General features: G+C 37.0%; 1 protein-coding gene across 4 annotated transcripts in view; it reads right to left on the reverse strand.

Moving 5' to 3' along the window:
- GALNTL6 (polypeptide N-acetylgalactosaminyltransferase like 6) overlaps positions 1–25,052 on the reverse strand; it is a 487,437-nt gene that overhangs the window by 57,651 nt on the left and 404,734 nt on the right. For all 4 annotated transcript variants that reach the window (XR_011809020.1, XR_011809018.1, XR_011809019.1 and 1 more), the window contains exons 7-8: positions 17,569–17,686; positions 7,844–7,951 (exon numbers count right to left, since the gene is read on the reverse strand). Coding sequence is in view for 1 of the 4 variants with exons in the window: in XM_027456411.3 (XP_027312212.1) it covers positions 7,844–7,951; positions 17,569–17,686 (226 nt within the window). In the remaining 3 variants the exon portion in view is untranslated. The remainder of the gene's footprint in view (positions 1–7,843; positions 7,952–17,568; positions 17,687–25,052) is intronic.

The raw sequence follows: 25,052 nt of genomic DNA on the forward strand, positions 1-25,052 counted from the left end.
TGCACTGTTAGGACTTTAAAATGTGTGTGTGTGTAGTGCTGTAGAAACTTACAGGCCAAAAAAGTTTTAGAGTCTATGAGATTAGGTGGCATTTTGTTAATGTCCTACAGCATCACGTAAGCACTCTTGTCTCATAGCAAAGCTAGTCTACAAAAAATTTAGAACAAACAAAATAAGTGTTGGCTTTGAATCTTCTTGATTTCTGCCTCTGTTACTCTTTGTATAATCTTTTAAAGAAAAGAAGTCCTTTAAATGCCAGTTTCTCAAATGGCATCAAATATCTTTATAAGACAAATAATCAGTTTTGGAGTGTTTTTGTGGTAGATCCCATTTGCTTGGCTTCTGTTACTTCAAACTGAAAACCTCATCTAAATTCATACAGAAGGGAAAAAATAAAGTACATTTCTACAGCTGAAAAACTGCTGCAGCTTGGCTTTGTTGTCAAACTACTACTCATTACAAGGTTACAGATGTCCAGATCAGGTAAGCTGGACTTTTAATATAAAAAGGTAAAAAACAGAAAAAATAAATAGGAACATTTATATGAAGATCAGTTCAATATGAAACAGTTACATAGATTGTAAGGGAGTCACAGAGACTGCAGATGGACATCTGACGAGTTTCTCTGGACCTATCCATGACAGACGAATGATGACTTGTTTTCCCTCTTGTCATATTCAATGAAAAATTTCTGTAAGATTAAAAAAAGCCCAGTGATATTTGAGTAGATGCATATTTCTATATATAAGGTTGTGACAGGTGTCAGCAAGAAGCTGAGAGATGCATGCAGAAGTCATATCAATCATAGCAAGACTCATGCATTAGCTGTCATCAGCTGCCCATGCATGCATTCTTGATTTAATGAAGTTTTGTGGTGCTGCTACAACTTTACTGTTTGGTAAATCCTTTACTAAAGCTTACATTTGAACAAGTTAATTTTGTATGAGCTCATACATTTAAAACTGTGGCTTTGTTTTGTATTTTCACTCAGCAATGTTCTACAATGGTGGTTAAAATACAATGTCACTGAAATCCAGACTTAATAAAAGAGTTGAAATCAACTCGACTGGAGAATGAAAGAGGCAAATGAAGACTTCTCCACTTGAGAAAAAGAATTTTTTCATGGACTGTTTTGTCCTTTTCATGTTCTTCAGTGAGTAGGGAAGATACATCTCTTTGATCAAACAGTCTCTTCTTGAGGGTGCAAGATCGTCTGCCTTTTACAAGAGACATGGTGTTTACTCAAACTCAGCGAGGAGCTAAACACATTTTTCATAAGAATGAAAAAACAGACTCAGGCAGGGGCATGGCAAAGGATGGATTCATAAATATTCCCCCTTAGCTTGGCCCCTGATAAGAGAGGGGTAATCTACACTTCATAATTAAAATATTACCTTCCTAAATACTATTCCAGATTGCAACCATGCATAATTCCATCACAGTTACATATTTTCCAATTCACATTCTAGATGCAGCAGTTAAGCTACTATAAAAATGTAATTTCTGTTTTCAGTTTCTCCAGATGTTCTAAAGCACATATTGTTATCCAGTTGCACGAAAGCAGTATAATGGTTTTCCTATTTGTTTCATTATACCTGCATAACCCATTTTTCCTGCTTTTGTGCCTATCTCACTTTTTGCATGAAACCAGCCCTGACCCCAATCCGCAGACTTTGCTTTTGTCAGTATTAAACTGCTACGGGAACATGTGGATCCTGCAATGAATTCCTGTTGTTCTACATTTAATCTGAATAGTTTCCAGGAAGCTGGATGTCACTAGCAGACACACACCCAGCTGCTGTAGTGACACACAACAGCCTTTTCTCTCATCAGCCAGTACATCAAAAATCACTTTCAATTACCTCAATCAAATATGAGTCACTGTAGCATGCCTAAGGCCTGACTGTATTTCAGCTGTGAAATGTAAGAGAGGATACAGTTATTTATTTACCAAAAATAACACAACAATCTCTGCAACAACTGACATATTAATCCATTTCCTTCCTAGTAACATTCCAATGTGGTTATTATCTTTCTACCTATTTCATTTTCCTACTTTAAATGTTCTCTATTGTTTGTTTTGTGAAGAACGGTGTTGTTGCTAATTCAAAATGGGTGTCATTTTTACTTCTGGAAGTAGCTTTACTTCATTTGGCTAGGAATATTATAATATTCAGTTTGTTTTACATAAAGAAGTATTTAAAAAGCGCATTTGGATCCATCCAGCCAAGAGAACTATACTTGATGTTCTGCTGGCTTATGGGTAGTATAACGTCACAATAAATCACCACAGAGGAGGAGCACAAAGTGTAACTGGAGGAGCCCATCCAACAAGTGCGGATCCATATGGCAGCGGTAGCAGCATACAAAACCTCACAGCACTCACAAGGAGAAAAACAGTATCCTAAATTTCACCCAGATATCGTTCTTGAAGTAACAGCACACAATCATTCCTAATTCATGTATGTTTCTACAGTAAAAACATAGTAAAGCATTTTCTGGACACTAATTACAGCTTTGTGACATGCAAAGATGTAAGCTGCCCACATAGATGTGTCTAGATGTGGACTTTAATCTCTCTCCCCTTCTTGCCTAATTCCCTTTTAATTTTGGCATTAGGCACTGCTAGTGTTTGTCAGTCTTCATGCCTCTTGGGCATCTTGTTTTGGCCCTCTGCACTTAATTGTGTTTAAAACTTGATTTGGTTTCATTCCAACAATGGTTTATATTTGTATATAAAAAAAAAACAAACACAAAACAACTAAATAAAGAGATGCCTGCAGGTGTAAAAGAGGCTTCTCCATGGAAGACAGTATGCTAACTAGGTGACAAAGCTGTGGGTGTATATAAATAACTCTTGTGAGAGTTAGCACAGCACAGCTGGCAGGGAAGCAAGAAACTATTTTCAGCCTGTAGCCTGCAAATACCTAGAACTGAAATTCCACAGATGTCATCTGAAAACAACCAGAATTTCATTCTTTGTATAAACATTTATAGCTCCAGCACAAGAAAAAATAAGATCTACACATTAGAAAAAAGGGGGGAAAAAAACCCACTGTCACTAAAGGACACATCTCTGCTCACTTGAGGCCAGGCTGCGTGGTTTGGTGGTCAGTGAGCTCTGCAGGCATGCAGGATGGGCATGGTGCACCGTGAGGATGCTTCCTGGCCTGAGCCCAGGTCTCTGCAGGCTGTTTGTAGGGCTGCTGTGGGGAGAGAGGGCATAAAGAAGAGTGTCCTCAGAGCCACTCTGAAGATTACCATTTCAGAAAGGTATAAATATAAATTTTATTTACTGACCACTACTCCTGAGCAGAAATCATAGTGACAGTATAATATCATCTATCAGTCTACTGGACAAATCCTGGAAAGCAGTTATCACTGATGCTGTTGTTATCCAGGAACATCTAGTTCTCCATCTTTTTTGCATTCCTTTCATATAGCTAACAGTTAAGCTGCCTGTCCTGTTAAAAAAAGAAAAAAAAAAAAAAAAAAGGACAGCTTAAAAGCAAAATTTCTATTCAGATCAAAGAAAATATGTAAAATTAGCATTAAAAAATTACTTCAACTTTCTTGTATTCAGGGATTAGAAGATATTAAAATTTTTCTTTGGTAAATGCTCTGTTTGAGATCTTAGTTTAATTTTAACGATGAATTTATAAATCTGTTAAATGAAAAAAGTTAGAATGAAAACTTAGAAGTTGTATTGTATGACCATTATCATTATCATATATTACAATTGTGCTGTTGCAAGAAGGCAATTCTTGCTTGATTCTGAAATGATTAGCTTATTCTAAGCTAACGTTTCAGCTGCTTACTGTGACTGCTGAATCCTAAGTGAATTTGTGCTACAGCCTTTTGCACTAAAGAGGTGATTGCAGAAGTGCCAGCACTGCCCCCTGAACAGCATGCCACATCCATCAGTTTGCACTCAGTCACAAGGAAACCTACAAACGTTCTTTACCTAACTGTTTCTCGTTGGTTCTTTAACCTGGCTGGAAGCTGAAAAGAAAATGTTCAAGGGCTGCAGTAAGAAGCCCCAGTCAATATTTGCAGCTAGAAAATAAAACAAAATAAAAAAAAGGTAATAATATTAAAGGAAGCTCTGTCAAAAATGCAAATGTGGTCAAAGCACCAGATGGTCTAGCTACAGAAATTTTCCCTAAGGATCCCTTTTGAAGCCACAGAAAAAGGCTGAGCAAATGGTTCAGGTGGGAATCTGAACCCACCTTTATCAGCTGAATTCCTGAAACAAACTCTTGCAAGTTCCAATTCAGCGACACTGTGTAATGAGGCAAATGTCATCGTGCTTGTGCCTGCTGGGTCAGAGGATCACTGTGCTCTGGGATCCCACGTCCTGGAGTGCAGGGAGGAATTCAAGTTAAGATAAGGCTTCACCATGCTGCGTGGTTAGCATCCAAATTTGAACTTCAGTGGGATTGCCCTTCCTTTCAGGAAGGCCTAGTACTGTAATGTTCTGTAGTTAATGCTAAAATGCTGTGTAAGATACCTGCAAATGAAAACAATTTCTGTAGATATATTTTGCAATTCTGAGTTCATCTCTGCATATCCTATGGAACCGCGAGCATTTATCAATAAATGTCTTATAGCCTTGGCAGAATTGCGAACAGAAAAATATCCACCCCCCAAATAGGAAACTGAATAAATTATAAGCTTGAATATACCTAAAAGAAATTGCTAATAATATAATAATAATAAGACTAATTTCATAGGTAACTGGCTAAAAGAAAGTGGCTTAGGTAAAATTCTTAAAAATAAAGCAACAGTGAAGAATACCACAAAGCAACTAAAATAATCCAGTCAAACAATTCAGAAGTTCTTAATAGGGCAACATCTTGTGTAGGATTTTAAGATTTGAGGATTTGCTTGCTATACATGCCTTACCTAAAACAAACAGACAAAAATAGCTATTAGTCACTGCAGTTTTGTGCAGAAGCTGACACGTTTGGAATGAACAAATAATTATGTGGTGCTTCCACATTATAATGCGGAATCACTGCTGTCATCTGCTTGCCCATTAATCTCATTTCATGTGCAATTACCTGTAAATTGGGCATTGACTGCACTTAGTAAGCAGCTACATCCTGAGATATCTCCTGAAAAAAATACTCAGCTTTGCTACCTGCATTTGTTCATCGTGGTCTGTTTTATAAATCTACTACACGTGTAGTTTCCTTTATTTTGGTTCTGTACTACCAAACAGTTTTACTGACAGAGCATTTCATGGGTGGATGTTTTTCAACATTGGGTATGTATAGGTCTTGCAGGTCTTCAGTGACAGATATGGAGGTAAGAAATATTATAATAAGAATGTAGAAATTTGATGTAATGATACCCGCTATTGTGTGTGGTACACTAATCGTTATTTACTGATGAAGGTGGCAGAACACAGTTTTTGAAAAGTTTTTCATTTTATAAAGCTTATGTGATCCTCATGTCAGAGAATAGCTCTTTAAAAATATATCTAGATTCATCAGATACTATATAGCTACCTGAAAGCGCATGTTGAACCTCGCTGCTATAGACAGGTGAAATCCCAAGGGAAGGGAAGGTAATATGCTCACCTTAAGCCATATTCATTATGGGCAAACAAAGGCTGAAACTGCTTGAAAGAAGATCCATGGCAAGATCTGGGCTATTCCTAAGTTTGTCTAGAAGCTCCATCCTCTTCCTAATTCATCTCTTAATCCCTTGTGCTGATCTTGTGGGACAGGATGAGGAAATCCATGATCCTTTAATGCAGTATCAGCACAATGGCAAACTCTTTCTTGACTAATGAAGGGGCTGCTACAATCATTTATATAATCACAGACAGGCTTCCTATGGCTTATTCCTCTGTGAACTGCATCTCTAGCACTATGCTTTACATCCCACAAGATGGAAAAGGATTTAGCAAAAAGTTTCATGGATACAACTACATACTGAAAAATAGTAAATACGCTTTTGGCAAACAGAGATAATATTTCTGAGTATTTTTGAATATGTTATCCATTATGTTCTGGAACTGAAGGGAAGTTTTAGATAAAATACTTATATTTGGAGAACATAATATTTGGACTAACACTGAAAAATAGAGAAGATCTTGCGTTGCTGGCAACCTTGATAAAATGCATCTTAACAATAATACTTTGGTTTAGAATATTGTACTGGAAAAAATATGGGGAACCTGAAAATTCAATTTTTCTTTCAGTGTTAAATATATGCCAGAAATTTACCTAAGCATCATCATATTTTTTATTTCCAACACCACATAGAAAATGAACCATTACTTGAATTGGAAGGATAAAATCCATCCTATCGGCATACTACATCTTTTCTCACAAGACATAGGGCAGTCAGTCCATGCATGGGCAGATTTATAATTTTGTAACAGGGATTTAGTCTGGGTATTAGGAAAAAGTTCAGGCTGGATGTTGGGAGAAGGTTCTTCACCAAGAGGTGCGGTCAAGGCACTGGGACAGGTTTCCCAGGTAGGGGTCACAGCACCGAGCCTGAGGGAGTTCCAAAAGTGTTTGGACAATGCTCTCAGACATGGGGTCTGATTTTTGTATGGTCCTGTGTGGAGCCAGGAGCTGGACTCAATGATCCTTGTGGGTCCCTTCCAACTCAGGATATTCTAGGATTGTAGGACTGGGGTGGTGGTGGTAGAAACATTTCACAAGTGGTTTATTGAAATCAAACTAAAAGACAAAAATATATAAAGGGAGGTTGCAGGCTGTGGCTATTGGTTGGCTGCAAATTCTCACAATATCTCCATGAAATCTGAGTGGGGAAACTGAGATTACACATATATAAGGGGAAGATTTTGATCTCATAATTTTGTCAATACATGTCTTGTCACTAATACTACCACAACTACTAATCCCATTATGGTGTCTCACAATTTACATGAGTATTTTTTTTAGGCATTTTTTTTTCTCTCCCTAGGCAACTGTCAGGCAGGCAGTACAGAAGGCCTCTTTCCTGTGTGTGGAGTTATTACAGCAAGCCTTGTCCCATGCTGCTGAAACCAAGAATATCTCCCCTTAAAGCAAAAGATTTATTTTATTCATACCACATTTTCATTATTAAGAAAAAAATATGATTCATAAAATATTACCCTATGGCAATATGCAGACTTTAATATTAATGCCATTTTATTTAAAAATAATAATCCTCTAAAATAGAAAAGATTAAACTCAAGCATGAATAAATACTTGTATCTGCCTTGAAACTACATCTGTGCACTTTGTCTCTCATCTTTTGACATCCCATGAACATCTCCAAAAAGTTATGGAACATTTTCTCTTGAGCAAAAAGCCCCTCACGGACGTGGCTGGTTGTCTTTGAGAGATGTCTAGGGGTCTTCTAATTTCTCACTCATAGAGTTTGAAGCTGGCTGTATTCCATAACCAGGTTTTATACAATAATTAGACAGCCACTCAAATTATTGTTACTCAGTTCTTTGGCCTCAAAAAATATTCCTTATGCAAGATTCTGCCTGTTCTGCTGACTGATAAGAAAATGTGCATTCAAATTGGTCCTGCTATGACTGACAACATTGTGCAATTCAAGAACTGCAAGCCTTAGGTTATTCCTCGGTTCTTTTGAATCAGTGTGTACCATACTTCTGTGCTGAAATGTCCAACCCTGTATTTTTAAGCTTTCATTTTATTCTTAGCAATTTTATCTCTGGAAGGCAGCATAACTGCAGCAATTGCACATCCCATTTCAGAAAAATAAAGCAACATTCATTTTACATTTTAATGGCTTACTGTTAGGTGTGGAAATGAAGAGACTGATTATGAATGAGAATGACAAACAGCAAAACCCAATTACTCACGCGTGCTAGGCTGGTTCCAGAAGGGACTTTATAAGGGACGTACTTTCTGTAGATATGCCCAACTCTAGAGCATGGAACATCAAACATGCCACCTCCACACATCCACACCTGGAAAGGAGACACAAAGCAAAAGAAAGAATGACTCCTGGGGACAAATGGGGCAAAGAAGGGAATTTTGACTGATGTTATGGTTTGTTATGTAAGGGTTATGTAAAAACTATACATCATTCTGTACCGAATCCTCCTGCATTCTAGTGGTAGCCTTCTTTGCTTACCCAATGCTGCAATTTGATAAAGAAGGTTCTTTGGTACCTGGAATCTCACTTTGCAAATACAGGGTATGTTCAAAATGAAAATATAAAACATCTTTGATGTATCTATCAATGATCCTCCTGCAACACAACCAAGATATTATTTTGTCTACTGTTTAAAACTTATAGGGACAACATTTCAGAAGAAGGCCATGTGTGTAAAACAAACCACCAGAAAGAATTTCCAAAACACCTGGCTTATGTTTTGTATTGAATAGTGAACAAAGAGCTCAACTGTTAAGATGCTCTTCATTTTGTAAAGAAAAAGGAAAAAAAATCCATTTCCTTCCAATCAAATTCACATAGAGAAAAGAGCATGCTGCTACTTTTCATCATTAATACATTTGACACTGAAACAAATGTAGTCATCTCTGTCAAAATTGATGGGAGCTGCAAGTACATCACAGGCCTAAAACCCAAGCTTCATGTTGATGGGCAGCAAGTAAGGAATTCTTCACAAGGCTTCACAAAACCTAGTGTGACTAGGTTTTACCAAGTGTATGTGAGAGCAAGGCTGTGTGTCACATCAGAGGAACTACAGAAATCAAGCAATAACACCTACGGGCATCATTTTCTGTGCCAAACCACTGAACTCCTAGATGGCTATTAGGTGGTTTTTATAGCACACTGACAACATTTATGACTTTCTGATTAAAAAAAAATAATAATGAAAAGAAAAAGCAATTTGATTTTGCAAATCAGGGAAATGGAAAACAACAAAAAACCTGTGAAAGTCCACAAGCAGAACTTTTTTCAAAATCCTGAAACCAGTCATACATCAAGAGTTTAAAATTCACTTAGAGTGAAAGCTGATAGAAACATTAGTCCCTAGTCTTGGCAAAATAGTATTCTTTGTTCTCTGCAAATATTATAACAGAATGGCTGCTACTCTATATTTCCATTAATTTCCATTTATCTGGGTGAGAACAGAGGTCCACATGCTACACATATGAAGGGATTTTATCTGTATTTGATGCATTTTGGAGCAAAATGGAATGAAGTAAGCTTGTGATTGAGGCTAATGCAGAACAGAACAGACAACTGAGAGTTTTATCAATGATTTACATACAGAAAGCAATTCATCCAGAAGTTGATATACTCCCAGTTAAAGAAGCAGTTACCAGATCCCTAGAAAAAGGTATCAGAAAATATGATATGATCATGAATACTTGACATTCACTGTGAAGCCTGCAGCGAACAATGTGCATCTCTGCACTTTTTTACCATACATTTCTCATTCTGACTCTTCTGGCCTGCCTACCAGCTGGCTGTAGCAGCTGGCTTTTTCAAATCACAGGAAAATGAAATGATTGATTTCATTCATTTAAAACAATACTGAAAATGGACAAGAGTTTGGCCTCTTTTGCTGAGCTTGCCTTTGTTACAGAGGGCGTATCTGCATAGTCCTGGCTGAGTGGTTGTGAGCTTGCGACTACATTTTAGTAATCTGAACGTGCAGATGCTAAGCACTGCACTGCGGGATCACTTGGTGCTTGGGAGTGACTGAAAGCAATTGCTGAAGGTAGCAAGCTGGAATTCAGCCCCTGAGAGTGACTGCTATTCATACTGTGAGAAGAGAAAGCTGGGGTTTTTAGCATGAAGGCCTGAGTTGCAAAGTGATTGAGGAATCTACTTCTTATGGGTCATTTGGGTATTAGCCCTTGTAATTGTTTGAGGCTCTGTACCACATTGCCTGACAAGCCTGAGTACACTAGCATGAACAAGGAAGGTTTAAAACCGCCAAAGACAGCAGAAGATCCTGTCCTGTGGGCCCACAGACACCCTTGCACAGCTGAAAGCTGCTCAGGACCTTTCTCTTGCCCAGCACGGAGTTAGTTAGCTCTTCACTAAGGCACAGGAGTGCTCCGTAGGTGCTCCTGGTGCTTACTAGCATGTCAGACGAGCAGGCACATTTTGCAGGTAAGTGGCACCAAGCGATAAAGGCAGCTGCAATGCCAAATGGAAGCACACACGGTGATGGAATCAAGAGTATTTTAACTCCTATTTCTGTTGTGAGCATATCTCATCAGGTCCCTGAGTGAGCACAGTCCTCCTCAGGGAGCAAATTTACTGATGGGTTAGAAATGGAGACCCAAATGAATGCTCTGCCTCTGTGCCAAAATAACTCATTACAGTCCAGAGTGGTCTTGCTATGCCGTGCTGACTTGATCATTTTTTTTCAAAACCATTTTGTAAAGTTTGCTTCTTAAATGAAAACCTGAAATCCTGTTAACATTTGTAGATAGAATCATAGAATATCCTTTTCATGTAATCCCGTGACACCTAATTCTCATTCATAAACATATTAAAAATAATAAAAATGAGAATGTTAAAATCAGGTGGGTAAATGACGTAAAAAAAATATTATTCGCCTTTCTGCAAATACTCTGTATGTTACATCATTTGGTACCTTTTCAGTGGATACCTCTGTGGCTGTCTTCAAATAACCCAGTGTACAGATGAAAGTGCAGACATATATCTACTGTTTGTTGCTGTTTTTTAAATTGAAGTGTTATTTCAAAGACTAGACAAGATATTGAAGTCATTAAGCAATGTTTCTTACCTACCGAAGCTACGAGTGGACAGTATGGAAGTTTGACTCAGAGGAGGATCAACAACAGAACAAATTTAAAAGACAAGAAAGCATATATATATATATAGGGCAGTATTACTTTAACTCAGACAATGAGAGCTGAAGTAGACATATACTGCATTTTCTCTAATGCAGTTGAATATCTGGAAAAAAAAAAAGAAAAAAAAAGAAAAGCAAAATGAAAGGAGAAAAGGAAAAAAAACTGTCAGGTATACTGAGGCAATAACAAGTGGGAGGAAATAACACTTTGTGTTAGGTTTAAATTTGATAGATATAAAACTTGAAAATGCTGTGCTGCACCTGAGGTGCACTGTGTAGGGTAATTGAAATGAATCTCGAGCTGCCTTGAAGGACATTTAGCAGCTGTTCCTGTTTATCTTTTAGCTTCACGATGGTTTTAAAGGCATTTTTAATATTTTCCTGGGAAGATCAATTCTGGCAACCTTGTCTTTAAAATGTGCATTTTTATGTCACCTGCACTAAATGCAAGAAATTGGAGAATGGCTTCTGTGTTAAATATTGCAGATCTCTAGTGTACCATGAAAAGAATTCAGGTGGTGTGGGACATTTGGCAAAATGATATCACAACACTGATGCCTCTGTTTATCTAAGATGCAAGCAATGAAACTCTCAAGATTGCTAATGCCTCCTTCTTACAAAGCAATGAATCTGGTCCACAGCTGAGGTATAAAATACAAAGATGAAACTAAAACAATGCAATTTCAGTTTGGAAAGATCAAAAGAAGAGTAGTTTATGTGTCAGCTATGTACTATATCACAATTTATCTTTATATAGCTCCTTCCAAGTGAATGTTGCAAAACACTTTATAGGGATGGTTGAAAGCAAAAGGCAAGCATTAATGCAAGCTTTAAAATAGATTAAGCTGTGGTTTTGTGGCTTTGTTCCTGACTGCAGCTTAGATATCACAGATGCATTTTCTGGCTCTGCTGTACATCTCTTCTGGGATTTCGGGTGAATCACCCTCTTTTTATATCACTTTGTCTTTAAAACTAAATGTTACTTGCTCTTTCTATCTCGTCGCCTTATTTGTCTAGCTTGTGAGTGATCCAGCCCAGGGACTATCTGTAAAATGTAAATACAGTGCACACAAGAATGAGACTCCAACCCATATGCTACACTGTAATCATAATTACTGCAGTAAGAGATTCATGATTTTTGAGCAGTGGAGGATATGTTGCTGGAGAACAGGAACATAAACATACAGCAAATTAAGTAAAAGATTGAGGAGGGACTGAATGGATTTTGGATCAGTCTTCAAAACTAATTGAGAAACATACTGCAGCTGAGAGTCAGTAACAAGACAGACAATAGCAAGAGACACTGAAATGAAAGAAAAAAAAAAAACACACAAAAACAGTAAACTGGTGGAAAAGGAATATAAAGTATGTCATGCAAAGCTGTCAGTTTGGTGCTCTGTGCATTGGGCAAGAAAGATAGACTACAAACAGGAGAAACGTACTATCACAATGGGGCTGAAAAAGTCATAGAAAATATAAACACAAAAACATTATGGAATTTTGCAGATACTCTTCCTGAAATGTAAGCCAAGAAACCAGATCTGGCAGTGGTAGAAAATGAAAAGGAAGAATATTTTATTGTGAACTTTTCCATGTAACGAGAATGCCCAGCTAAACGCAAAAGTAATAAAAAAAGAATAAAAACAGGAACAATGACTTCAAATGTGCAGTCAGCAAAGTCAGAAACAGCAAAAGCCATTTACTCATGATGTAGTGGAATTTCATGCCAATGACATTAAAACAGTACTGCGTAAACTGGAAATCAATAACTGGATACTTCAACAGAACCCACCAGCGGTTCCCAAATACTGAGCACCTGTACAGAAGTACAGCATAGTCTGCAACTGCATTGACAAGTGGTAATGCTCCCCTACTCCCTATCTCCCCCCAAGATTGCCAGCAGTGGAAGGAATTAACAATGAAGACAATAAATAAAGGGTTTAATGAACTTGGAAGTGTGTCAAAAACAGGGATGGAGAGAACCTGGAAGATGTGTCAGATAAGGATAAGGATAAAAAAAAACCTAGATATAGGTGACTATCTTCAAAGAGGCTGGGATATTAGCATGATCATTTTTGTTAAGGTACGGTATATGGCCATGACTAAGGAATATTCAGAGTAAAGGATCTTCAGCAAACACAGGAAATGACTATCTTTTGCAACTCTATATATTTTGGAAATTACTACATAAACTGTGTCTTTCTAGCAGATTTAAATTTAGGATTTCCTATACAGTGGCTTCCCTGGTTGATGAGAAAGGAAGCTATCAGGTCAGTTCCAGCACTTGGACAGTTTTCGCAAGTTTAGAGCATGCTGAACAGTATCGTCAGCAAGATATCATACATCTTTTTAATTAAAAAACTGATCCTGAGGTTATGCTGTCAAAAAATTAAAATGCTACGCGTTATTTCTTATGTAAAAATTAATCTAAGAAACCCGTTAATGAAGAGGTCCCATTTTGATACACAGGTTGCAACTGCCTTACCATTCCTCAAACGTGTGTCCAAGTGCTCTGATTTGAAAACTACAGTTCATCAACGCAGCACTCCATGTAATGAGTGCTGCTGTCCTCTGCTGCAATGTTACCAATCAAGAACATAAGAGAAGTATGCTGTTTTTTTGTAGTCACAGAAATAAATGTCAAGCAAACTTAAAAAGCTGCCTTTTTTAAAAAACAACAACAACAACAACAACAAAAAACAACTTGTAACAACTTGTCCCTCTGTCTTCCTAACAACTCAGCAGCTGGAATAGAAATGTGCCTGAAGTCTGAGGAAGTTTCCTGCTATGGCACAATTCCAAACATCACCGAAGCATTATAAAGCTTCCTGTATTTTAGAGAAACATTCAATTACTCTGCAGTAAAACTAGTTTATGTGCAGATTCAGGCTCTTTTTTTCCCCCTAGAACACCCCTCATCCTCCCCAAACACATACTAACAGATTTTTTCTCACACTACCCACCCCCTGTCCCCATGTAATGAGATAATGCAAACTCCCCCACAGAAAAATACTTTGGGTTAGGAGTATGCTCTGCACTGAAGCCTGGTGCCTGTCACCCCAGGTCACATCTAGTGAAACAGCCAGTAAGAAACATCAAAATTGACACTTACCCTCCAATCTTCCCAGCCTGACTACCCTTCCTAAATCTGTTTCAACTTTTTTTTGTGTCAGAAACTGCTGCCTGACTCCCCAGACAACCAATTCTACTGTTATAATCTTATTATATAGTTTTTAAAATCAGTACTCAAACTCTGCCTTAGCATCTTGAACTCATAAAGCAGCATGGCTTAGCTGTTATTAGTGATTCCTTTGAGCTTGCATGATGACCCTGTACACCAGCCTTTAATTCACTGTGTGTCTGGGGTATGCAAAATGCAGTAGAAGATTAAAGTGAGCACAGCACAGCAGAGCAGGTGATACTAAGTTCACAATGCAGAAGCTGATGAAGCTTCATGTCAGAGGACATCAGGCAAACTATTTTCTTGACTTGAGTCTAGCAAAGATCTAGCCATCATACTTTTTTGAAAGATCCAATTTCTCTGTTTTCTTTAAGCCCATGCTCTGTACTCATGGCTTCCTACCTGCCTTGTAGCCCACACTCCTCTAATTTGAGTTGTGTGGATGACTGTTGATAACTATGATTCAATAATGCAGACGTCTTTGGTTGAGAAGATGCTTTTCCTTAATGTGATCTTGATTGTCAAGTGATACTTTCCCTTTGGTGTGTGAACGTTTCTGCAGAAGTTTCATTCCACCATTTAGGATATTTTTCTCCAAATAAAATGAGGCCACAAAATGTTAAACATGCACTGTTTCTTTTACATGATTCTATGCTTGGAAACAGTGAAATTGGGCGCATAAGCCTGATACTTGAGATACACATTTGCCAAAGATCTTCCTTAACATACCTGTAAGCTTCCCTCAAGCACTCAAATCATTAAAGTAAACAGGAGCACTAATTAAAGACATGTGCCACAGCTTGTCTACTTTATAGTACCTGGATCTACTATTACAATGTTAAGCAGAGAGGTTACAGTAGGTTGTTTATCCATGGAGTTTAAAATTCATAACTGAGTAGAAGAACAAAAATGATCCATGAACACTCCTCACTCCAGCTCACGGAGCAGGGCAATCCGTTCAAGGTGAACCAGACACTATTTCCTTCCAGAGTGTCTGTGACGGCTCTCACTTTGGCATGCACTCTCTCATAATTACATCACTGTATTTGAATTAACCACAAAAATCACAAGTCCAACACTGGAAAGATCATGTCATTGGTATGGTATCCATTTATAGTAGCTGGATCACTTATTTATACTTATATAGCAGCGTTCATGCAAACGAATCTCAAAGTTAAAAACAAGGTTATATACGAAGAACATAAAAGGAAGACCATGTCTGTCACTTAGTTTAAAGACCAATCTGAAATAGTCATGTAACATGAACTTTCTTCCACTGTTATGGGACATTTCAAATTGGCTTCTTTTTGCAGCTTCTTAATGGAAAAAGAAGTCAAATTTTTACAAAATACTTGATCTGTAATTGAATTGAAGAAATGAGCGAGAACAGTCAAGTATCTGGTAGTTACAGATGTTCTGGAGGGGGTTCTTGAGGCAGCATGCTCCAGATAGTCATTTGCCAAGTAAAATAACATTAACACAAGATATGGCATCAACACAGGGTACCCCAAAACCACAGATAATCTAGGGAAGATGTCATTTCCTACTGACTCAAGCTGGGTGTTACACACGTTGGTCATCTGTTATTTTCATTGACTTTGTAAATAACAGAGAGATAGCAAGTCCACCACTGTCTCAAGTTTTGTGAATAAAAACGATAAATTAAACAAACTTGCTCTCATTTAAAAAAGTTTTAAGACAACCAAATCTGTAGCTCTCAGTGTAGAAACTGTTGAACCAGAAACCTTTCCCAAGATGAAATGGGTAATTCTGGTATAACAAAAAAAAGTCTGTTCGGTTTCTCCGTTCCGCCTCCCATGATTTCTTCTCCTGTTTTGTGTCATTCCAAACAAAACAACAGTGTTTTTTCTGTAACTCATATCTGTTAAATTCTTCTAACAGAAAGCTGTTTCTATTGGCAATTCTTTTTAAGGAGATTTTTTTTTCCTCCTCCTTCTTCTTTTAATACTAATAAGAAAGGACAGGGACCCTAAGGTTAGTATACACTAATGAGATGAATCAGGAGATATCAGGAGATATGACTGAAATGAGACCCAGTGTGACACAGCTGCCTCCAAAAAAAAAAAAAAAAAAAAAAAAATCTATCACTTGAACAAAACACATTGGGGCAATCTAGCAATCTAGTATCTCAATTTCTAGTGCTGTTACCATGGTTTCTATACAAAGACTGGACTGCATTACAATTATATTCTTTGTGATGACAAATAAAAGGAATATTTTTAATAGGATAATAAAATCTTAGGTGACCTGCCAGAGACTGTTTTTACAGCTACAAGTGACTACTTACATTTGACTCTGAAACAACTTATATGGATAGAATGTCAATCGATATATTCAAAACATGTTTTCCATCTGCTGGGTTTCCCTTGCCTTCCAATTTTGCTTTGCTGTGGCGTAAAAATGATTTAGAGAAAGATGAGAGTAGTGCAGTTAATACAAACCATTTTTCTGTTCTTGATAACTCCCATAAAGACAGTCCAGCAGCTCAGTGTAGGGTCATGCTGTACATTTTATTCCACAGAATGGCCACAGCTCTATTGTTTTAATCACTGTTGAAACTCAGATGCAGCAAGATGTACAATATTAGTCATGGCTGACATACTAAATTTATTTGCTGAGCTTTACACTGTAGGAGTTTGGAAGTAGGTTGGAAAGATCCTGAAGCTAAATGTGAATTCTGATTACAGATCCAAGCCTTATCCAAACAAGTCTGACTCATTTAATATATTTCCTGAAATTCTATCAGCTAATTGAAAACCTGTGCATACAAAGGCCATAAGGTAAAGTTCTTAATTCCATGAGTATACTGGAGCATAATAAACTGAATTTTCAAAATTAGATATATTAGTCTATATCAAACTAACGCAAATACCTGTTTTACATGTGGAAAGCAATAAGACTTTCAACTCAGCATGTCAAAGTCAAGTAACTGATTTGAACACACATGTCCACACAGAGGATATACCATGGACAGTGGTTCATAACCTGGGCACTCGGAAACTCCCCATCATTACAATTATCCAAATTGAATTAGAAATCATCTGATTTTGATAATCCGGCCTGTAGGTAATAACTCATAGCAGTTGAGCTGGTCTAGTGATTCATTGCTACCAAAGAGAATCCTCTTTCCTATGAGTTTCTACTTTCATTTCCATCCATTCCCATGAGCTGACCCTGTGGGAGCCTACTCCCAGCATGTTAGGGTTCAGTAAACGTGTCTGATGGGAGGTAAGTGGAGAAGACTTGACACAAAGGACAAGGTAAAACTTTATCCTTTGATGGTGGTAAGCTACCAGATAATTGGAGAAAATTCCACTAAACTGCACTCAGTGATTTTATATGGCTTATGGAGGCTATGTTGATGACATAATTCTGTTTTAAATTAGTGGAAATTCATAAAGAAAAAGAATTCAAACTGTACTAATTCTTGTTAATTCTGGTTAATTCTTCTTTAATTCTAGTTAAAACCCTAAAGCTAGAGTTAGTTACAGCATCATGATCACAAAGCATATCAGAAATCAAAATCCACAGGCATAAAACCAAACAAGTAAGTATTACATAAGGTGACTCGATGACTTACCTTAAAAGAGATTTCATACTGCTCTCCTCCCCATATTTCTAATCCTGGATCATAGCCTCCCAGCTCCCAAAACCATTTTCGGTTAACAGCAAAAAGACCTCCAGCCATCACAGGAGACCTGAAGAATAAGTAAAACAAACTGTAAATGACAGGAACTACCCTGCTGTGCCTGAAAAAATGTAAAGACTGGCATTGTATATTGACAAACAATAATGAAGATCGTGCATGCGTGTGTGTGTACAAGTGAATGAATGTAGGTGCATTCACAGTTACCTTTCTTGTAAACTACATTTACCTTTATTGACTCTAAACTGGACTCCAGCTGAGAAACAGGCAATGTGATATAAGTAGATAGATATAGGGCATGGTAGACAGTTATGTGCAAATTCTCCCTTTTAAAACCAAATTCTGTTCATTGTTAAGTAAACCTACATAACAGTGAAAGAAAGGGACTCCGGAAACCTGCAAGAATGTTTAATGTGATCCCTATGTTCCACGTGAAACAACTTACATTTGAAAGAGTTTTGAAAGTGAACAAAACTTCTCAATTCAATTCAGTTTCACAGGTGCTGGCTACAGAAAAGCAACAGTAGATGGTCACAGAGCAGCTGCTGGGAGTTGAATACCTGCTTTTCTACAGGAGCATTTAAAACTCCTCAACTTAGTCTCACAGTGGTGATTTACCTCATAGGCAAATCATTCAGTGTTTCCTGTGTTTTCATTTATTCCATGAATAAACATGTGGAATTCAATTGAATTGCTTTAATTCACCCCTTTCCACAGATAATATAGAAAACAAACAAGTGGGATACATAAGATTATAGGATGTTCATGAAAAGTGCATTTTAAATTTATAAGCATGATTTTTTATACTGGAAACTTTTTTTTTTTTTTTTTTTAACTACCAAGACAACGATGCTTCTAATGAAGTAAGTACTTTGACAGCTCTCGGGAGTTCAATGTTGCTCAATGATTCCTTGATGTTGTAGTGGAAGGGTTCTACACTGAACAGGTAGAAGATAAGCTGAAGAGAGGTCAATCCAACTGCTCAATCAGTTTTGAGTCAACATTTGCCTTACAAGTTCAGAGCAACAGGCAAAAAGGAACACATTTCTGTTAATGTCTGGTCAGTAAGAGGAAAGATGCTGGTAGTACTTCCTAATCAGAGAATAGACATAAAAACAGATAGTATGCTATGTGTTTTGTAACACTGCAGCCTCTCTGGGAAAATCATCCCACCTGGGGGAACTTTTGTTTTGAATTAATATAGGTGGATTGTTTGTGGCTATGGAAGCAGATGGTTCCATTCCTGAGAACTGACTGGCAAACAAAAACTTCATTCTTTGCCACTGATTTAGGATTTGGTAGTGAACTAGGACTGATAAGTATTGCAGTAAGCTAGAAGTTTATTAACTGGGCATCAAGTTAATGGAATAATGTTCTGCCGTATTTTTTCTTATTTACCACTTTTTATAATGCTATCATTTATCCAAGACAAAAAAGCAAACAGCTGGGTGGCCTCTACCACCATTAGAATCACAGAGAAGGAATGTCAGAAAATGATCCTCTCAACTGCATTCATAGTAATGAAATACATTACAGGTATTTTACCTTTCACTTCTAGTATGTAAACTGAAATATATGTATATATATATATAAAGAAAACATGACTTACATTTTATATTAAGCTATCAATTTTCACAACTAGGGAGCTCTGTTTTTAACAGACTAATTCTGTTTTCCTTTAGAGATTATATTTCTAAAAGTACATAGTAGCTTTGTGAAACAAAGCTCCAATATTCTAACTGGCAAGGCCATGCTCTGCAACATAGACTGCGTGTTAATACGTTTCACTTTTATTGACATTTCATACCTCAAATATTGACTGTTCTTTCCACATATGAATAAATTCAATGGACTTTTTATTAGAAACCTTCCCCTGGGGATTCTGGCTACTACAATACATTTTCCATTCCTACCGATGTAAAACTAATTACAACATGCCCTTTGTGACTTCAGGTTCTAAATAATCAAAACACAATGTCCTTTTATAAAGATGGACTTGCATGGAAAATACTAAAACCTAAATCTTAACTGGCAGAAGAAATGAAGTCCTAGAAATCACTGGGGAAGCACAGGTTTTCTCTAATTCTCTTCAGTACTTTATCTTCCTTGAGCATTTCTCTTGACACAGTGAAGAGCCTACGGAAATGGCAATCCCCTCAGATGAATCAGATAGAAAATGAAAAAAATCAGACTTCAAATTGCAAGATAATTGACAGATACATTAAAAGTAATCTGTACATTTTCCAGAGATAGTACTGAGTAAAGAAACCCCTTGTTATTTAGATGAACATTCATAAAAGTTCAGAACATTTATTACAATTAGAAAAACTAACAAACAAGGGATTGGAACAGTGAATTCATATTTCTATCATTTACTTAAAAAAAAAAAAAAAAAAAAAAAAAAAAAAGGTTTCATATGATGTTGCTGTAGTCATTCTTATTCCACAGCATGTTTTGACATTTGAAGCTTTGCAGAAAAAGTAATGGGGAGGACAAAACAAGATAGCTTTCTAGTTATTGGAAAGAGATGAACAATAAGTTGTGTGGACCTGACCACTTGGCACAGGATATGTATTCCACGGCATGCCACAAGCAGCTACAGCTGAACAGGGCTTAAATTGTCTCCAAAATATGAAGACAAGAGTCCAGTCCTACAATCTCAGCTGATATTAAAAGTCCTTTTGTAGTCAATAGGATTAGTCACACAGACAAGAATTGCACAGAGCCCGAAAGAGAAGAATTAATGTCTTGTTTAATGGCTTCTATATAGAAACGTCAAGTACAAAGCTATGTTTGTAGAAGACATTTTTTTTTTTCATGAAACATCCTACTCAGACACTTAAATAATCATACTTGAGCTACTGTAACATAATATTATGTGAGTAATTATAGTGGGAAGCTGTAAAAAACTTCTAGTCAAAGACTTCAAAGGACAAAGACTCCTAAACATCAGAAAAGCTGGAAAGGCTAAGGTTGCTAAACTTAAAAATAGTTATAAAACGCTTCCACATGAGAAGTACTACACAGACTCACTGTACCTGGAAGAGCAATACTGCTGGTAAGTCAACTGATTCAAAAATTGCCCAAGAGACCTCCTTTTTCCCAGCACAGACTGGTGTGCTGAGACAAAAATGGAGTATGATTTAGTGACAGTGAGAAAAAAAAGGATTTTTTTTTTTTTGAAAAAAAAAAAATATACACTGCACTGAGAAAAAGGCAGGTAAATGCTTAACAAGAAAAATAGCTTACAGATTTTTACAGATTTAAAAAAATGTGCTTAAAGAAGTGTACCAGTAGATTAACTGTAACCAGTGAACAATTTTCTGACTTCTCATAATTTACGTGCAGAGGAAGAAAAGAGATCATCTATGAATTTTCAAAGTCAGAGAACCTCAACCTGCTGGCCATGTTGCTTTTGATGCAGCCCAGGAGGAGTGTGCCCCTCCACCTTAGTGATACCACAGGAAGGCATCTCAGAAGAGTGAATAGATTCAAATACGTTGTTCCAGAGAGCTGGTGCTCTCTGCAGTGATTCTTGATAGTGCACCAAAGCTTCATCATGCAAACAGCAGAAGCTGATACTAATCCTATATAATACAAGTTTTGAACAAAAGTAAACATTAAAATCTATGCATGTTTAAAGTAAGAGACAGAGATTTGGACACTAATATGAAATGATGTGGCTGCAGAAATAAAATAAACTGAAATGAAGAAGATGAGCTGACTTAGGCTAGGAAGTGATAGATACAGTATGAGCTCATAGGCTGCTCCAAAAGACAAACTGAAGGACAATTTCTGTATGGTGCATGGAAAAAGGTAATGTAATTGGGATGAATGTGGATCAGACTGACATCACTGAATTTTTCAAGTAAATTAAAAAGAGGTATCTTATGTATATTTAACTGTTTAAACAAATATGTTGATATTAGTTTAAAGTACTCCTTTTTTTTTTTACACTGAATATTTCTGTAATACACTATATCCTTTTATCTTACTAACATCCATTCTAACAACATGATTACGAAACAACTTTGCCCCTTATTTGATGAATTTGTGCCCCAGTCTCTAACAAATGCTCAAATAGCTTTTGCAAACCACTGCATCCCTGATGCCCACATCCTATCTTCTTAGTTTGTAGGAACAGTATCTTAAAATACATGACAGATCAACTGTGTAAAGAAATGGTCTGTCTTTAAGTTGATTTGCTCCCCATAAATAGTGCCCCTACACCACAGCAGTTCAATAATTGTACATTCAAAACCCTCATTAAAGTACACTGTAACTTACCAGCTGTTTTTTTTCTTGTTATGTAACTGTGAAGTTTTGAGTATTTATAATAAGATACCACAGCAATTTTCACAAAGAAAACTGAAGGCAGCATTTGTACCACTATATTCAACCGTGCAGACTCCTATACATCCAGCTGGTTTCAGTAATCTGCATTCTCTAATTAAGCTGTTGTATAAACTTCATATCACTCCTAATCAGTTTGAATATTCTTGTGTTATTTTTTTGTTCCTCTCTTTCTTTCTAATGAATGGTTTGCAAAATCCATCATATGTTGACAGATTTCATACAGATCCACATTTTACCTACAACATCTACATATATATGTATATGCATGATTAATACATTTCTTTCACTGGCATCCCGTAAACTATTCTATAGGTGATAATTCATTTGTGAGATGAATTTAAGAGGCGTAGAACAAAGATTTCACCCGTTTACTTCTTTGCCACCTGCACATGGTCCTGGGCAACCTGCTGTAGGTTCTGCTTGTGCAGATGGGTTGGACCACATGACCTCCAGAAGTCCCTTCCAACCTTAACTATTGTGTGATTCCAGGAAGGCACTATTATACAAGATAGAGATCAAGGCTAATTTACCAGACTCATACTTTCATAGCCTGCATCCCCCAATGATCAACAGCCTTTCTACTAAAATCGCAGTAAGGCCTCATTCTAATGCCAAATGCAGCAAATTTCCCATGACCGAGAGCTGTAAAAGAGTTGATAAAAATGTGCATTCTCACATAGCACTTATGAAAGTGCTGCAGAGTCATCAAGCAGTTTCATTACAGGTAACCTTTGTAAGTGGCATTATAGCCACATCATTCACTTTAATTTTAAATGTACAAATGATGCTTTGGTATTTAAGCAAACATTTTACTTAGCACATTGTTAAACTTCATTGAAAAATCATATTGTAAAAGAGTGATGAACCCTTATATGGGTAATGATGCTGAAGCCCATTTAGCCTACCCTCCCATATTTGGAAAATTAATGAAGCTCTGGAAGAGGTGGGACAGTTGGGTAGAGATGGAAGACTGAAGAGAAGACTTCCTTCTCTCATAATTACCTCTCATAATCCAAGGGAAATCTATCTGTATTATTGCTAGAGGAGATCTACAGTAATCAAACTAAGGAGGTTGGTCAGCAGATACTATCACAAAAGGAAAATGAATTGTTCTGGAAATGTCCTCCTGGCAAAGGTGTTCAGGAGGATAAAACTGAGGAGCAAAGGCACAGTGGGAATACTGTGCTTCAAGTTGGACTAGAGACATGAGTCCGAAACACCTGAATCCTGTAAGACTGCTTGTAAGGTGAGCTGAGAGCAGCACTACTGCTGAGCCATGTTCATGGCATGAGGGGTATCAGACATGTGCAGCTCAATTACTGCCCTAAAACCCTCCAGCCTATTAGTAGGAAATGAGTAAGAAATGCTAGAAAAAAAATCCTCCACAAAATTTGATGCAACTTTCAGTTTACAGTACAGAGGCAAAATATTACCAAATATCTCTAAAATATGAACTTTTTTTTTTTTTTTTTTTTTTTTTTAAGAAAAGACCTTCTGGCTTTTAGTAAGGTTTAGCTAGAATCATGTCTAAAAATAAAAAGAAAAAAAAGGTAACTTTTTAAAAGGGTATTCTCTTTCTCAACAAGTCAGGTAAAAAAGACACACTACATTAGACTGCATTCAAAGTTAACTCAAGGTCAAAGTTCAAACAGATAAGTAATATTTTGCACAGCCTAAGAATTTTGCAAGTATGGGAAGTCACCCTGTTTCTGGTTCTTGTAAAAATACAATTATTTTGATTATGAAGGCCTGTGCCATTCAGCTGAAGGCACAATGAACCTCCTATTATCATCTCTTTTCCTTCTGGATTATTATCAAATGTGAGGCTGACATTTTAAGGCAATGCCACTATTCTAAATTGAGTGTACATCTTACTTTTAAACAGGAAAAATCTGCTCAAGCTAACAAGGAAATCTGTGTCTATGGAAAGTAACACTCAGGTAAATTGACATCTCATTTGAGATTAAACTTCTATGTTCAAATAAGGAACAAGGCCAGCAGCATATCTGTAGGTCATCTCTCTTGGTTGCACAGCAACTCCATCACTGCCTCCCAAGTACTAGGGAATAACAACAGTTCATTAAATTCCAACACTACCTTCAAGGATGTTCTCTCAGAATATATGGGGGCAGCAGCTCAACAGAATTACTATCCAATTACAATGCATCTTCTCTTTAGATGTAGAGGTATAAACCAAAGAGGTATCTTCCTTTTCCAGGACTTCATTTTGCTTTATTTATTTACATAACACAGTACAGCATCATAAGTAAAATCTAAACTTGGGGAAATTTTTATTAAAATTTGATGATAAGTGATTCTTCTTAAAACATATTTACTGGGACCAATAGTTTTTTTGATATATATATATAAACTTCCTTAATATCCCTTTAATTCAAACCTTGTTCTCCCAACAGAGATAAATAGATAAATAATAACAAATCTCACTGGTTATCAGCCTGCTGTTAGATGATACAGATGATTTAAGCTATTCTGATTACTTTAACTCTATGACTGATTTCTGTAACTCTAAAGCATTCTGTACTTATTCCTTATTAAAGACTTACAGGCATCACAGCCCAGAAAGCCAGCTTTTGCACACAATGGGTAACGGTGACTTCATGCCCAGAGATTACGAGCTGCTCCAGTGCATTTTTTCCCTGCACTGCTCACAGCTTGCAGCAGAACTGCACCAGCAGACCAGAACAGCTGCACCATCCCATGCTCCAGCAGCACTGCTCACCATAGCATCTGCTGAACAGGCAGAACCAGCAGTGCCATGCCTACCAGGCCTGTGGAATCTCCTATGCCATAAGTACTCCACGGGGGCTGGTAAAACAGCTGCTTGGTCTTTTTATGGTTGGCAGGTGAGAAAAAGAGGTCATTCTGTTGACTGTACTGGATGGCACTGTATAGCACTGTATGCGTATTTGCAACAGTTGGAAAACTTTGAAAAAGACAAAAAAAGGCCATCAAGCTAAAGTCACTTTCAAACTATATAGGAAACCTTTTTTTTTTTTTTTTTTTTTTTTTTTTTTTCCCCCTGTCTCTGCTGCAATATTTCA

This window comes from Anas platyrhynchos, chromosome 4, assembly GCF_047663525.1.
Source record: "Anas platyrhynchos isolate ZD024472 breed Pekin duck chromosome 4, IASCAAS_PekinDuck_T2T, whole genome shotgun sequence".
NCBI lineage: Eukaryota > Metazoa > Chordata > Aves > Anseriformes > Anatidae > Anas > Anas platyrhynchos.